The sequence below is a fragment of the Bos indicus genome, chromosome 17 (assembly GCF_029378745.1).
Source record: "Bos indicus isolate NIAB-ARS_2022 breed Sahiwal x Tharparkar chromosome 17, NIAB-ARS_B.indTharparkar_mat_pri_1.0, whole genome shotgun sequence".
Lineage (NCBI taxonomy): Eukaryota > Metazoa > Chordata > Mammalia > Artiodactyla > Bovidae > Bos > Bos indicus.
Genome location: NC_091776.1, coordinates 62,312,165 through 62,325,682, shown reverse-complemented (window position 1 = coordinate 62,325,682; position 13,518 = coordinate 62,312,165). Strand labels below are relative to the sequence as shown.

General features: G+C 43.1%; 1 protein-coding gene across 6 annotated transcripts in view; it reads left to right on the top strand.

Annotated features, from left to right (window-relative positions):
* Nucleotides 1-13,518, top strand: part of MAPKAPK5 (MAPK activated protein kinase 5) — a 33,118-nt gene that overhangs the window by 14,420 nt on the left and 5,180 nt on the right. For 4 of the 6 annotated variants that reach the window (XM_070770174.1, XM_019977567.2, XM_070770173.1 and 1 more), the window contains 6 exons: nt 3,031-3,111; nt 5,591-5,778; nt 7,952-8,072; nt 11,544-11,674; nt 11,944-12,065; nt 13,069-13,173. In XM_070770174.1, the coding sequence (XP_070626275.1) occupies nt 3,031-3,111; nt 5,591-5,778; nt 7,952-8,072; nt 11,544-11,674; nt 11,944-12,065; nt 13,069-13,173 (748 nt within the window). The remainder of the gene's footprint in view (nt 1-3,030; nt 3,112-5,590; nt 5,779-7,951; nt 8,073-11,543; nt 11,675-11,943; nt 12,066-13,068; nt 13,174-13,518) is intronic. The other 2 variants (XM_019977568.2, XM_019977569.2) reach the window with 2 other exon arrangements.

Sequence of the window (13,518 nt, the reverse complement as noted above, 5' to 3'; positions counted from 1 at the left end):
ATATGACTAAGCCACATTTGTTTTATCTGTTCACTGAGTGGTGGCCATTTAGGGTTGTCTCCTGGTTTTTTGAATAAAGCTGCTGGGAATGTTCATTTACAGGTTTGGGGAGACATGCCCCTCCCCTTTAGGTAAAATCTTTTTTCAGAATGGTTGTGCCATTTCTTATCTCTAACTCAAGTTTGTTCGTATTTATAATCTCAGTCATTCTAGTAGGTATTTAGTGTTATTTCGTTACGGATTTAATTACAGCATTTTCCTCATGGCTACTGTTGTTGAATATTTTTTCATGTGTCTATTGGCTATTCTGTTGTGAAATATGGATACAACATTCGGTTATGAAGTATGGTACAAATCTTTTGGCCTTTCTGTGATTAGTTTTTATTTTCTCTAGATTTATATATAGAAGTAGCACATTGTATGGTGCTTTCTTGAGGGGGGGCAGTTTCTTTTACTCAGCAAAATTATGTTTATTTACCTATGTTATTCGTATGTCAGTAGTCCTTTCATTTTACTGCTGGAAGGTATTCCATGATGTGGATATACCATGGTTTGTTTATCTACTCATCTATTGATGGGTTGTTTTCAACTTTGGGCTGTTAAAAATGAGCCTGTTGATAAACATTTGCACACAAGTTTTTGTATGGACACTTTATTTCCTTTTCTCTTTGGTAAATATCTAGAGTGGAATAGCTCTATCATATGTTAGATGTATTTAACTTATTTAGAAATTGCCAAGTTGTTTTCCAAAGTGGTCATTCGATTTTACATTCCCAATCAGAAAGTTTCAGGGCTCTCCACATTCTTACTGGCATTTGGCATGGACAGTCTTTAATTTTAGCCATTTAAGTGACTTTGTAGAGGTATTTCACTGTGGTTTCAATTTGCTTTTCCCTAATAGCTACTGATGTTGAGCATCTCTTGTGCTTCTTTGCTGTCTGTATATTTTCTTTGAAGTATAAGTTCAGATGTTTTCCCCATATTTTAAATTGGATTGTTTATTTTCTTGCTGAATTTGAGAGCTTTTTAAAAAATATGTTTTGGATATAAGTCCTTTATCAGATACGTGCTTTGGAAAGATTTTCTTCCAGTCTGTGGCTTTTCTTTTTTTAAATTGAAGTATAGTTGATTTACAGTGTTTGAGGTATATAGCAAAGTGATTCAGTTATACACATACACACATATCATCTTTTCTGGATACATGCCTGGGAGTGGGATCACTGGGTCATATGATAGCTCTGTTTTTAGTTTTTTAAGGAGCCCATACTATTTTTCGTAGTGGCCGCATCAATTTATGTTCCACCAACAGTGTAGGAGGGTTCTCTTTTCTCCACACCCTCTCCAGCATTTATTATTTGTAAACTTTTTGATGATGGCCATTCTGACTGGTGTGAGGTGGTAACAGTGTCTTTCATTTTGGTGTGAAGACCAGTTTGTTAACTTTTAAAAAAATTTTATGGGTTCTGCTTTTGGTTTTCTATCTAAGAGATCTTTGTCTAACCCAATATCACAAAGATTTTCTACTATAAGTTTTATAATTTTAAGTTTTACATTTAGGTCTGTGATCCATTTTGACTTAATTTTTGTATAAGATGTGAGGTATAGATCCAAGTTCATTTTTTAAAAGCATTTGGATATCTAGTTGTTCCTATATATTTGTTGAAAAGCTATCTTTTCTCCACTGCCTTGCTTCTCAGCCTTTGTCAAAAACCAGTTGGATGTATATGTGTGGGTTTATTTTTGGATTGTTCTACTCTGTTCCATTGATTGGTCTTTATACCAATATCATATACTGTTTTGATTGACACTTCTTAGTAACTTTTGACATGAGGTAGTTTTAGCCTTCTGAGTTTGTTCTTTTTCATAGTTGTTTTGGCTATTCAAATTTCTTTGCATTTCCATATGAACTCTAGAATTGGCTGTTGATTTCTACAAAAGAGTGTGCCGGAATTTTGACTAGGGTTGTTTGAAACATATAGTTCAATATGGGAGTACTTACAATATAACAGCATCGAGCCTTCTGACCCATAAGCAGGCTGTATTCCATTTATTTTTGTCTTTGGTTTTGCTCAGCAATATCTGTCTGGTTTTCAGTGTACAGGTTTTTCACATCTCTTTTTAGATTTATCCTTAATATTTTTAATGCTGTAGTAAATGGTATTTTCTTTTTTAGGTTTAATTAATTCACTTTATTATTCTTGTGTGAGAACATGAGCCTGGGTCCTTTCTGCACAGAGACTGTAGTGTGGGTCTTTACAAGATAGTCAGTGAATATTCCTGATAGGGAGCTTTAGTGAGCACAGTCACCTTCAAGAGGTCAGGTGTAAGACAGCTGTAGGCCTTAGAGGTGGCATCAAAGGTGGCCTAGGCAAGGTTGCCCAGGGTGGCAGTGTGGCCGCTGGCCGAGGTGTAACAGCGTTCAGTACCTGCTGTCAGCAGCATGGTCCTGTGGCCATGAAGGCCCAGACAGTAGCAGTGTGTCTGGGTACAAGGATGACACCTGCCTGCAGGGAGCTGCAGTATCATGTCTCGTCACGGAACTCTGTGGGGTTCGCTGGTCTTGTGTCCCCAGGAGCCCCACTCCCCATGGCAGTGGAGAGCTGGGCCGCGGTGGGGGCCCCGAGGGTGGCAGTGGTTACCTCTGCGCAGCACTTAGCACCCAGACCCGTGTGACGATTACAGTGCTTCATGGCAGCAAATACCTTGAACCTGAGCCACTGACCAGCAAGTCTGCTTTCACTGCTTGCCGAGGCATTAAGAGACACCCCTAGGAAAAAGTAATCTCAGGAAGAAGAAATAAATCTCCTTCAGGGACTGAATCTTCATGTCCTTGACCTAGGCAAATACTGATAAGTTGCTGATAGTAAGAGAGAAAAAAGGCTTTTGAAACTATTTAGAATTTTTTAGAATTGTTGGTTGTTAACTGCCAGTGGCTACCCTCTTCAGCCTTCTAACACAGCAGTCTGTCTCAAGCTGCAGGTCACGGATGTGAGGTTCAGTCAATTGTCCCCTTTGGTGTGACTCTGACAGGTACTGGAAGCCCAGAGAAGGCATCAGAAGGAGAAATCTGGCATCATACCTACCTCGCCAACACCCTACACTTACAACAAGGTAGGAGAAGAAAAACGAACCTCCACCCCTTGGGTGAAGCCTGTATTCTCCTGTGAGGTGTTGTGGTTCTTTGGGAAGGTGGCAAATTCTCTTTTTGTTCCTTGATATTATATTGCCACCTGAGAGGCTGAAAGAAGCCACCTATGCAGAAGAGTATTTGGAATTCAAGTTTCTGTCTGATAAAGTAAGATTCATACCAGTTTAAGTTTTGCAGCAGGAATCAAAGGCTGTGGTCACCTGGAGGTTATTTATTTGACTAGCTGTACAGTCCACTGATCACATTTAAAAGATACATTTGTCCTGCTCTTTTGAGGTGGAGGCCATGTCAGAGAATATTCCTTGGCCATTTATGGTGCCATTCTTTCTAACCCCATAAAATACCCAACTTAGAACAGTGTCTAATACACAAGGCAAGTGTCCTGAGTGGTACCTGTTCCTATCACAGTTGTTAATCTGTACCCTACACATCAGGCCTCTCTGTCCTAAAGTACAAGAGGCTTAAGGCCTCTTGAAACAAGTCATAGAGATCCTGGAGTCACAGAGTGGATCAGAAAAGAATGATGCTGCTTGGGGACTCAGGGAGATACAGATGACAGGAAGGGAGCTGAGGATGGCAAAAGGGCAGGCCAGCTCCTCCTGGTCGCACACCCCAGAGGGCCCCCATCTTCCTACCCACACGCACATGCATACACACTCGCAGACACACGTATCAGAGGGCACACAGGCTCCTGTGGCACTCAGCACCCTCCACTTGGCACTGGCCCAACGTGACTGGAACTCTATACATCTGCTTTCATGATTAACCCTGTTCAGTCCCCAAGTGAGTACTTACTGCTCCACACCTTCTTCCTCTACAAACTTTAGGCTGCTGTGTCCTTATGTGATGAAGGTTGGAAGTGAGGGCTAGGCTGATGATAGTTATCAGTCAGAAATTGCCTCCTGCTTCCCACTGTGGGCAGGAATTGAGTGGTAGAAGCACTTAGCTAACAGAGATCAGAATTTACTTGATACAATATTCTCAGCATGAATACAATGGATTCTTGTGTGATAACAAATTTCCCAGTACTATTTTTTTCTCCTCTTCCTACTCTGTTTTGTGAATCTAGTGGTGTTTGTGAATTTGCTTGGCATTCATAAAATTTACACTCCACAGATGAGTAATATATTAAAATAATAAGCTCATAATAATTTTGAATGTGTATATATATTCATCTAGTTATAATCTTTACATTGGCAACTGAGTGAACACTGAATGCTACATTTGCAAGTAATTTTTTAAAGAAAAATAATGTAATAAGAGGTAGTTAAATTTTCAAAAACTAAATACATCAATCTTAATTAAAAAAAAAAAGAGGCAGGACACTTGCAGTGACTCCAGCCCCAGTCTGCTGCATGATGCTGGTCGGTGTGCCTAGTTTCACTCTTGACAGATGACCCTAGATGTAACAAGATCTCCATAGCACCAGTTTCCTCATGTGAACTATTTTCCACATCTGAACTTGTTAAGATTTCTTTTCACCTCTATGATTTTATAATTGTTTTACAGCATGGGCCATGTTGTTTATGAATCTCTACTAGTAGGTTGATGCCGAGACATGGCTGAGATACCTGAGGTACCTCCTTTTCCAGGCTTCTTACAGAGCAGCGCCCAGCTGCGATGGGAGGCGCGAGTGGCCACAGCGGCAGGCTCCCTGGGCCGCCTTCCTCAGGCGGACACTGTTCTGTCCTGCCGTTCTGGAGGGGCTTGGGTTGAAGTCTCTGTGGACCCAGCTTCTGAGGCAGGTGGAAATGCGTTTAATTAAAATAGGAGTCCGTTATTAATAAGCATGCTGTGACTACAGGCCATGAAATCACCTTAAACCTACAGACATGGTCGTGCGTGGCAGTTTTGTTCCTTTCAGAATATCTTCCCTAAGAAGGGCCTTGAACATGGGCACAGTGAGTCCTTGGCCAAAGGATTGCTTTCCGTCTCCCGTTCTTCCCTACCATGCTTGTCTCTCATCTGTGTCAAACTGCTGTGAGCCTTTATAAAACGACCGGTGCTGTTTTATGGGGTCAGCCCCCTGCATCCTAGCTATTTGTTCCTGCACCCTCAACCCGCCCAGGTGGCCAGAGGACATGTTTCACAACAGCTGGCTTACATCAGTTACTTTTCTGGCTGGGGTCAAAGTGTCTTACATCTGTACCCAATGGTCAGATAGCAGCTTGGGCCTGGGCAGTGAGAATAAAAGTGACTTTTTACCCCAGATTGGCCTTGTGTATATGATGTGCATATATGTAGCATTGATAGCAAATAACAAATAAGGATAGAAAGGTTAATTCTCTTAAGACTTCGTGAAACTTTTCCAGTCTCTGATAAGTGATTCTTGGTTGTGATATCAGCCTGTGGATATCAAGGGCTGTTTTGGGGTCAGTTCTGGGGGCTTTATTTTAGAGCTATGCCTCTGGTATGAGTGACCATTTTCTTTTTTGCTTTCAGAGCTGTGACTTGTGGTCCCTAGGGGTGATTATCTATGTGATGTTGTGTGGATACCCTCCTTTTTACTCCAAACACCATAGCCGGACTATCCCAAAGGATATGCGGAGAAAAATCATGACAGGCAGTTTTGAGTTCCCGGAGGAAGAGTGGAGCCAGATCTCAGAGATGGCCAAAGATGTTGTGAGAAAGTGAGTCTCTGGGCCACTGGGCGGGGGGCCTTAAAAGTGGTGGAATGCAAAGCAATGTTGGGTAGAGAAAATTCTTTGTTTCACAGGCATGTACCTTCTCATTTTTATCATCACAGAAAATCTGCCCTGGAGTCTGAGATGAAAGTTCTCAGTATCCACATCTCAGTGAAATTGGAGCTGTACTCCGTCCTGTTGCATTCCTAGAATTTGTCCCTAGGGTTGAATCCAGGTCCCTTGGTAGCCACTGTATCCGTGAGCATTAATTCAGACTTTAAATGGTAACCCCCCTGGTGTATCCTTCTGCATGGAGGCCAGGCATTTGGGGCTGACATGATGCCGGGAGCTGAACTGGGGTGCCAAAGTGACCATGGATGCTTTTGTCTTTTCCTTCCTTAGCTACTGTGGGAGTGTGATTGGTTGTCCAGGACCTCAGTCCCACCCTGGCCTCCCTGCTACTAGTTGGTTGCTCTGGCATATAGAGATAAAAAGGTTCAAAAGGACTGGGGCTGAGTGAGTGGGCGAGGGACACATGGCATGCAGAGTCCTTTGTTTCTTACAGAGCAGCGCACGGTTGTGATGGGAGGCGCGAGTGGCCACCAAGGAGGCTCCCTGGGCCGCCTTCCTCGGCGGACACTGTTCTGTCCTGCCGTTCTGGAGGGGCTTGGGTTGAAGCCTCTGTGGACCCAGCTTCTGAGGCAGGTGGAACTGCGTTTAATTAAAATAGGAGTCTGTTCATAAGTACGCTGTGACTACAGGCCATGAAATCACCTTAAACCTACAGACATGGTCGTTCATGGCAGTTTTGTTCCTTTCAGAATATCTTTCCCCAGAATGACTTTGCACATGGGCACGTGCTCCAGCTCCTTAGCTGGAGTTACTAAGAAGTCAGGCCTACATAGGAGGTGTGCTTGGTTTTTCCGCCCACCTGTGCCAGGGGATCTGCTGCCTGGGACTTACATGCTCTTCTGACATTACTACTTTGGTCTTCACTGAGTAATTGCTCCTCTTGGTTTCAGTTTCTTCATCTGTAATGTGATAAAGATAAGCATTAAAGGGGCAGTACCTGGGAACTGTCTCCTAATAGTACAGCTATTTCTCTTTCAGAAGTGAACTTGTCCTGTTGGTTAGGTGTTTATGTATATAAAAAGGGATTCATTTCTAAAATATCCAAGTGAAGGTGTTTTAGGAGGGAGGAGGCAATTTGAAATCTGTCTTCCCATGCTCTTTCCATGCTGTATTCTCAGCTACTTAACCAAAACATCAATATCCTCTAAGTGGTTCTCTGCAGTTCTATAGACTGTATTTCCTGTCACTAGAGTAACATTGATTATCTTCTCTCAGCATTGAGGGTCTTTTCTAAATAATCCTTTCTTTAGACTCTGAAGCTGTTCACAATGATCCAGAAAGTTACAGAGAACATGAAAGAGCAAGTAGGCATGTTGTCCTGACTGATGTTTGGAATGGGAGGCTATGTATTTGGAAGGAGTGCTGTAAAAGGTCCAGGGAATATGCTGGGGTGAGCTAGGAATTGCATCAGTATGAATGTACAAGATGGAAAGAACTGTGGTCAAAAGCCGATGGTACAGACAATACATTAGGCTTAGAAAGAAATGCTGTCCCCTTCTCAGATATTAGATTTTTAGCTTAGAATGTCTTTGGAGAAATGGCTCAGGGTTCGTGTCCTGCCATATGGTGATATCTAAAAGTTTTATCACAAGTAGCAATCTGGATTTTCAGAACTGTATGATTGCCTAACTAATTTTACAGCCACTGTTGGCCAAAAGAGTACTTTGAGTCCCTTTTGGAAATTATAGCCCACTGTCCTAGAAACATTAGTCTGGGGATTCAATGTCTCAGGAACTGTGAACCGTATATAAAATTGATTACCTTACTGAACCTAGAACTCAGTCTGAGATATCACTGGATTAAGCCTTTTCCTACCATTTTTAATCTCAATTTATTTAGTATAGAAAGGACCGCCTAAGGACACAGTGCCCTCACAACTAACAGTTAGGGAAGAGAATCTCACCTCTGTCCTACAGAAAGCCTAGGCTGTAAGAGTTGGCAGAAAGTAGAAAGTCAGAAGCTGGAGCTGGCTAGAGCCAGACTCGGGAACTTCCTGGCCTTCTGGAAGCAACTGTGCATGGCAGCCCTTTTGGCCTTTTCTCCACAGGCTCTTGAAGGTCAAACCGGAGGAAAGACTTACCATCGAGGGAGTGCTGGATCACCCCTGGCTCAACTCAACTGAGGCCCTGGATAATGTGCTACCCTCTGCTCAACTGATGATGGATAAGGTTCTGAATGATGCTTATGTTGTTGGCCAAAATGGTGGTGTTGGGAAGGAATGCTGGGGCTTGACTCAGTGAGGGGGTTAAAGGCAAAACAATGCAGAGCACACAGTCTTTCCCAGAGAAACATCTCTGGTCTCCTGAAGATCAGGATTGGAAATAAGGAGCTTCCTTCCATAAAGACCAGATCAAAGCCTGGTACATACACTAAGGGAACATTCAAAGTATCCTCTTCCACATTTGTGCTGTGGGGTTGAGGCAGAGAGCAGTATCAGATCAGACATCAACCATCCTTTTGCCCAAGGGGTTTAAACAAGACTGGTTAGAAAAACCAATAAACACAAAACAAAGAGGGAACGCGCTTAGACGTCAGAGCTTTTGCATGCTAAATTTTCTGTGAATTCTTATGGGAATTCAGAAAAAGAAGACATCTTTGAAGGGCTGTAATTAGGGAAGGGTTCCCAAAGAGAAAGCAAAACCCATCACAGTTATTAACTATTGTGTGGCACTTTTAAACCCCTTTACATGTTTAGCTATGAGCTGGCCTTGGAAGAGCTGGAGTAGAGAACATGTGTGGTGTTCACCACATATGGTGAACAATATGAGCAAAAAAATTAGAGACTGAAATTCATCAGTGGGAAAAACAGCCTGATTTCATTAATGGGAAGTTGGTGAAATGGATGTGATAGGGAAGGGCCTGGCTTTGAAAGTAGACAGAGGGGTGTAAGTCTTAGTAGGACCTAATTGAGAGGCTCTTACAGATTTCTGAGAAGAGTCCTGGCACAGGGAAGATATTTAGGGATGGTTAATCAGACTTGCAGACTCACCAACCTAATACTACTACAGTAATCTAGAAGCTGGGAAGCTGCTCTAGGAGCAGAGAGGTAGAGATGAATGAATAGGCTCAATATTTTTGAAGACAAATTTCAACAATTTTTGGTGACTGACTAGAGATAAGGGGACAGTGAGTGGCATATCTGGCGATACCACTGACAGGGAAATCAGGAATGAGCCTGGTTTGGGTAAAGGGAAGTCTGTTAGATTTTCATTATTATTTGATGATAGATGGACATTCAAATGAATGAGATGTGTGGTGTGAATTCAGAGTGTGGCTGAAAGGTAAAGGCAGTGACACAGACTTGAGTTACTCACTTAGAAGGGATGGAGTTGAGGTGTGAGAGAATAAGTGAATAGGAGAAAGGAATGCTAAGACCTCCCTTAGTTTAGCTGGAGTGTGAGAGAAGAGAGAACTAGAAGGAACAGAGTTTTCTGCTGTCCCTGATCTGTGTGCAGTTGTTTTCCTGGTTTAAAAGTATCCAGTAATCCAGAAATGGTTTGTTTCAGTTCAGTTCAGTCACTCAGTCGTGTCCAACTCTTTGTGACCCCATGAATCGCAGCACGCCAGGCCTCCCTGTCCATCACCAACTCCCGGAGTTCACTCAAACTCACATCCATTGAGTCAGTGATGCCATCCAGCCATCTCATCCTCTGTCGTCCCCTTCTCCTCCTGCCCCCAATCCCTCCCAGCATCAGAGTCTTTTCCAATGAGTCAACTCTTCACATGAGGTGGCCAAAGTACTGGAGTTTCAGCTTTAGCATCATTCCTTCCAAAGAAATCCCAGGGCTGATCTCCTTTAGAATGGACTGGTTGGATCTCCTTGCAGTCCAAGGGACTCTCAAGAGTCTTCTCCAACACCACAGTTCAAAAGCATCAATTCTTCGGTGGTCAGCTTTCTACACAGTCCAACTCTCACATCCATACATGACCACTGGAAAAACCATAGCCTTGACTAGACGGGACCTTTGTTGGCAAAGTAATGTTTCTGCTTTTGAATATGCTATCTAGGTTGGTCATAACTTTCCTTCCAAGGAGTGTCTTTTAATTTCATGGCTGCAGTCACCGTCTGCAGTGATTTTGGAGCCCGCCAAAATAAAGTCTGACACTGTTTCCCCATCTATTTCCCATGAAGTGATGGGACCAGATGCCATGATCTTCGTTTTCTGAATGTTGAGCTTTAAGCCAACTTTTTCAGTCTCCTCTTTCACTTTCATCAAGAGACTCTTTAGTTCCTCTTCACTTTCTGCCATAAGGGTGGTATCATCTGCATATCTGAGGTTATTGATATTTCTCCCGGTTTGTTTGGTCAGTCCCAAATACAGGATTATATCCTCTGATTGTCGGCACTTGAGTGTTACATTGTGGTTTTCCTCAAGATGTTGGAAATGAAGAAGATTGTCTTCAGGAGTTACTTTAAGATTAGTGTCTGACTAAGCCAAGTTTGAATATGCATAATCTTCTTAAAGAAGAAAAAGGCCTTTTAGGTGGAACTAGAGTGTGACAGTGTATTCCCATTCTGAAAGAAATGATGTGGTCAAGATGCAGGCTGGTCAGCTTTGGAAGTATAGAAAAAATGGCCACATGCAGAAGCTGAATAGTGTCCATCTCGGCTGTGGCTAGGAGATGGAGTCTGAGCTCATGACCTTGCAGGGTTCCTATCTCTTTGGTTGGGCTATCTCTGGTAAGAAGGAAATAGATGCACGGGTCTGGAGGTGGGTAGCCAGGGCCAATTACTGTAGTTTACTTCAATGAGTTTGAACTCTTCCAGATCTAATTATGTGCTTACCAAGGAAGTATTTTTTTTTCTTAATTGTCAGATTTTGTTGTTGAAATTCAAATAACACAGAGGTATATAAACTAAAAAGCAAAAGTTCCTTTTACTTACCCTGCCTCAGTCTCACCCCTCAGAGGTGAGGTGATCTGTGACTTGATGTATCCTTCCTGATCTTTTTCTGGGGAGACACATACACATTCATTTTTTCCTTTTTTTTTTTTTTAATACAAAAGTGTGATCATCTCGTTCTTACGAAGCTTTTTGCTGATTATTTGCTTTCCCTCATTGATCTGCCCATAGTGAGAGAACACACTGGTCATAAAGACAGACTTGAAGAGTGCTAGACTTTATGACAGTTATTTTACATTGTAAATTAATTGACTGGCTTTATAGAAGAGTTTGTGAGGGTCTTCCATGCTCACCAGGTGAAATACTTAGGGTTCTGAGTCATTGGGGCTGAGGTGACTGTTTCCACCTTGAGGGCAGCAAATAAATGCCAGTCAGGGAGTCTTCTCAGGCAGCAGCCTGCCAGCCTTTCCCCCGATGTACATGTATGACTCTCTTTACACTTGCCCTTGCCAATGACTATGAGCATGAGCCTTGTTCGTTTTTCTTACTTGCCTTCTGTCCCCCTGCAGGGAAGAAGGGCTTGCTGTTGTGTGGCCCTTGGCTGGCCTAGTATTTCCTGGGCCCTGCTAACCCATGGGGAAGAGTCCTCTGCCTTTTCAAAATTTGTATACTGCCAAGCATAAGACTGAAATTACCTGCTTAGTTCTTTTAGAGATTCTCCTTCTCACTCTGTTAGATTGGTTTTTTAGGTGCCCAGAAATGAATATGAAAACCTGACACCAGTGTTTGCATTCAGGCGGTGGTTGCAGGGATCCAGCAGGCCCACGCAGAACAGTTGGCCAACATGCGGATCCAGGAACTAAAAGTCAGCCTCAAACCCCTGCACTCTGTGAACAACCCCATTCTAAGGAAGAGGAAATTACTTGGGTAACTGAACTTACTTCTTTGATTCTCCCTTCATGGCTGGTGTGGCCAAGGACAGGGTTCTGAAAGGTCAGCCAAGGGTCTTGCCCCTTTTTTGCCTCTTAAGAGGGTGGAAAGGATAAGTTCTTTAAATAGCATCAGAAGTTGGAGATACTTTATAATTATTTTATCTGAAAAATCTTGCCTTATGTTTAGTGTTTAGAGTTAACATCTGTGAAGAGTTGGGTTTTGGGGTCTCACTCTGTTATTACCTCTCTCCCCAACTTCTAAAGCACCAAAGCAAAAGACGGTGTTTACATCCATGACCGTGAGAATGGAGCTGAGGATTCCAATGTTGCCTTGGAAAAGCTCCGCGACGTGATTGCTCAGTGTATCCTCCCCCAGGCTGGTAAAGGTCACACCGTTTCTGCTGCTCTGTGCGCGGCTGCGTGTGTGTGTGCGTGTGGCTGGAGGGGTGGTTCAATCTGGAGTGTCCGTCTTGCCTCTAAGTGCCTTACACACTCAGCCCACTGAAGAGGTGGGCACTTAGAAATGCAGTGGGTTCTGCCCCACCTTTGGCTTCCTATGAAACTTCTAGTTTGCGTTTAGTTGGCACTTTCAGGCATAACATGTAGTTTTGTATTTTCTTAGTTTGTTAATGAGATAACAGGATAGAGGATGGAAAATGTGAACAGGGTCAGGATTAGGTTGGGAAGGTCAGGAAGGTTGAGAAACACCATAGAGCCCATATCTAGAGTACAAGGCTGTCATTAACTTGCGAATATAAAGAGAAGACCTCCCAAGTTCAGAAGTGGCCCTGGCTGCTACTGGTATCCCAGGCAGACTGGGACTTATATACATAAGTAAGTCCTTTGAGTAAGAGCTCTCTTTCAGTATATTCTCTTTCCACTTAATGGGATAGGACGGGCTTTTCTCAGCAGATGAATGAGATACTTCATGTTGTAGGCCTGAAAACTACTGAGCTGACCAGTCTTCCTAGATCCTTGGGTTTTAAGAGAGCTCACCTAGTGTACCTCAGGTAGCCTTCCAGAGTAGGAAATGAGCTTAGGAGAAAGAAGGCAGCCCACTGAGCCTTGTTCTCCTTCCTTCTCATGATCTTGTAGGTTAACCAGGTGTTTTTGATCAGCAATAGCCCAACATTGCCTATTTCCCATCTCTCAGGGCTAAGACTCTGGGGGCCTCAGGGGATGTCTGTCAGGTGGTCAGGGTAGGAAGAATTCAGAAACCAGAAGTAGTCTACATGTAATGTAGGAACTAGCAGTAATGATAGTCTGGAAAAGCTCACACCTTTAATGATCACTTCTCAATAAAGTTGGACATCCTGTCCTTCCATCTGTGACACTAAAACCCCATGATGCTGCAGAGGAACGCAACTTCTTTTTCACCTTTATTAATAGGAGAGAATGAAGATGAAAAGCTGAATGAAGTAGTGCAGGAAGCTTGGAAGTATAACCGGGAATGCAAACTCCTCAGAGATACTCTGCAAAGCTTCAGCTGGAATGGTAGGAGCCTTAATTATGCCTTTCCCCAGGAATGCAGAAAAGTATTTGTGTTTAGATTATGTAGGATCTCTGGGGGCTGAGCTGGGGCTGTGTTCAGGTGAAGCAGGGCTGGAGTCTGAGTGGAGTATTGTGGGACAGGGAGTTAATCCTGCAGTAACTACCCAGGCATATCTGGACATCCAGCCTTTTTGCTTATTTTCCAGAGTTCAAGTGAATTGTGTGTTGCAGATTCATTGCTGTCCAGAGCCCCCCATCACATACCACCTGGGCAAAAAAAAAGCATCAGATCTCAGAACTCCTTCCAGATACCTGAGCTTTTAACCGCATCATTAAAGAGCAGTTCAG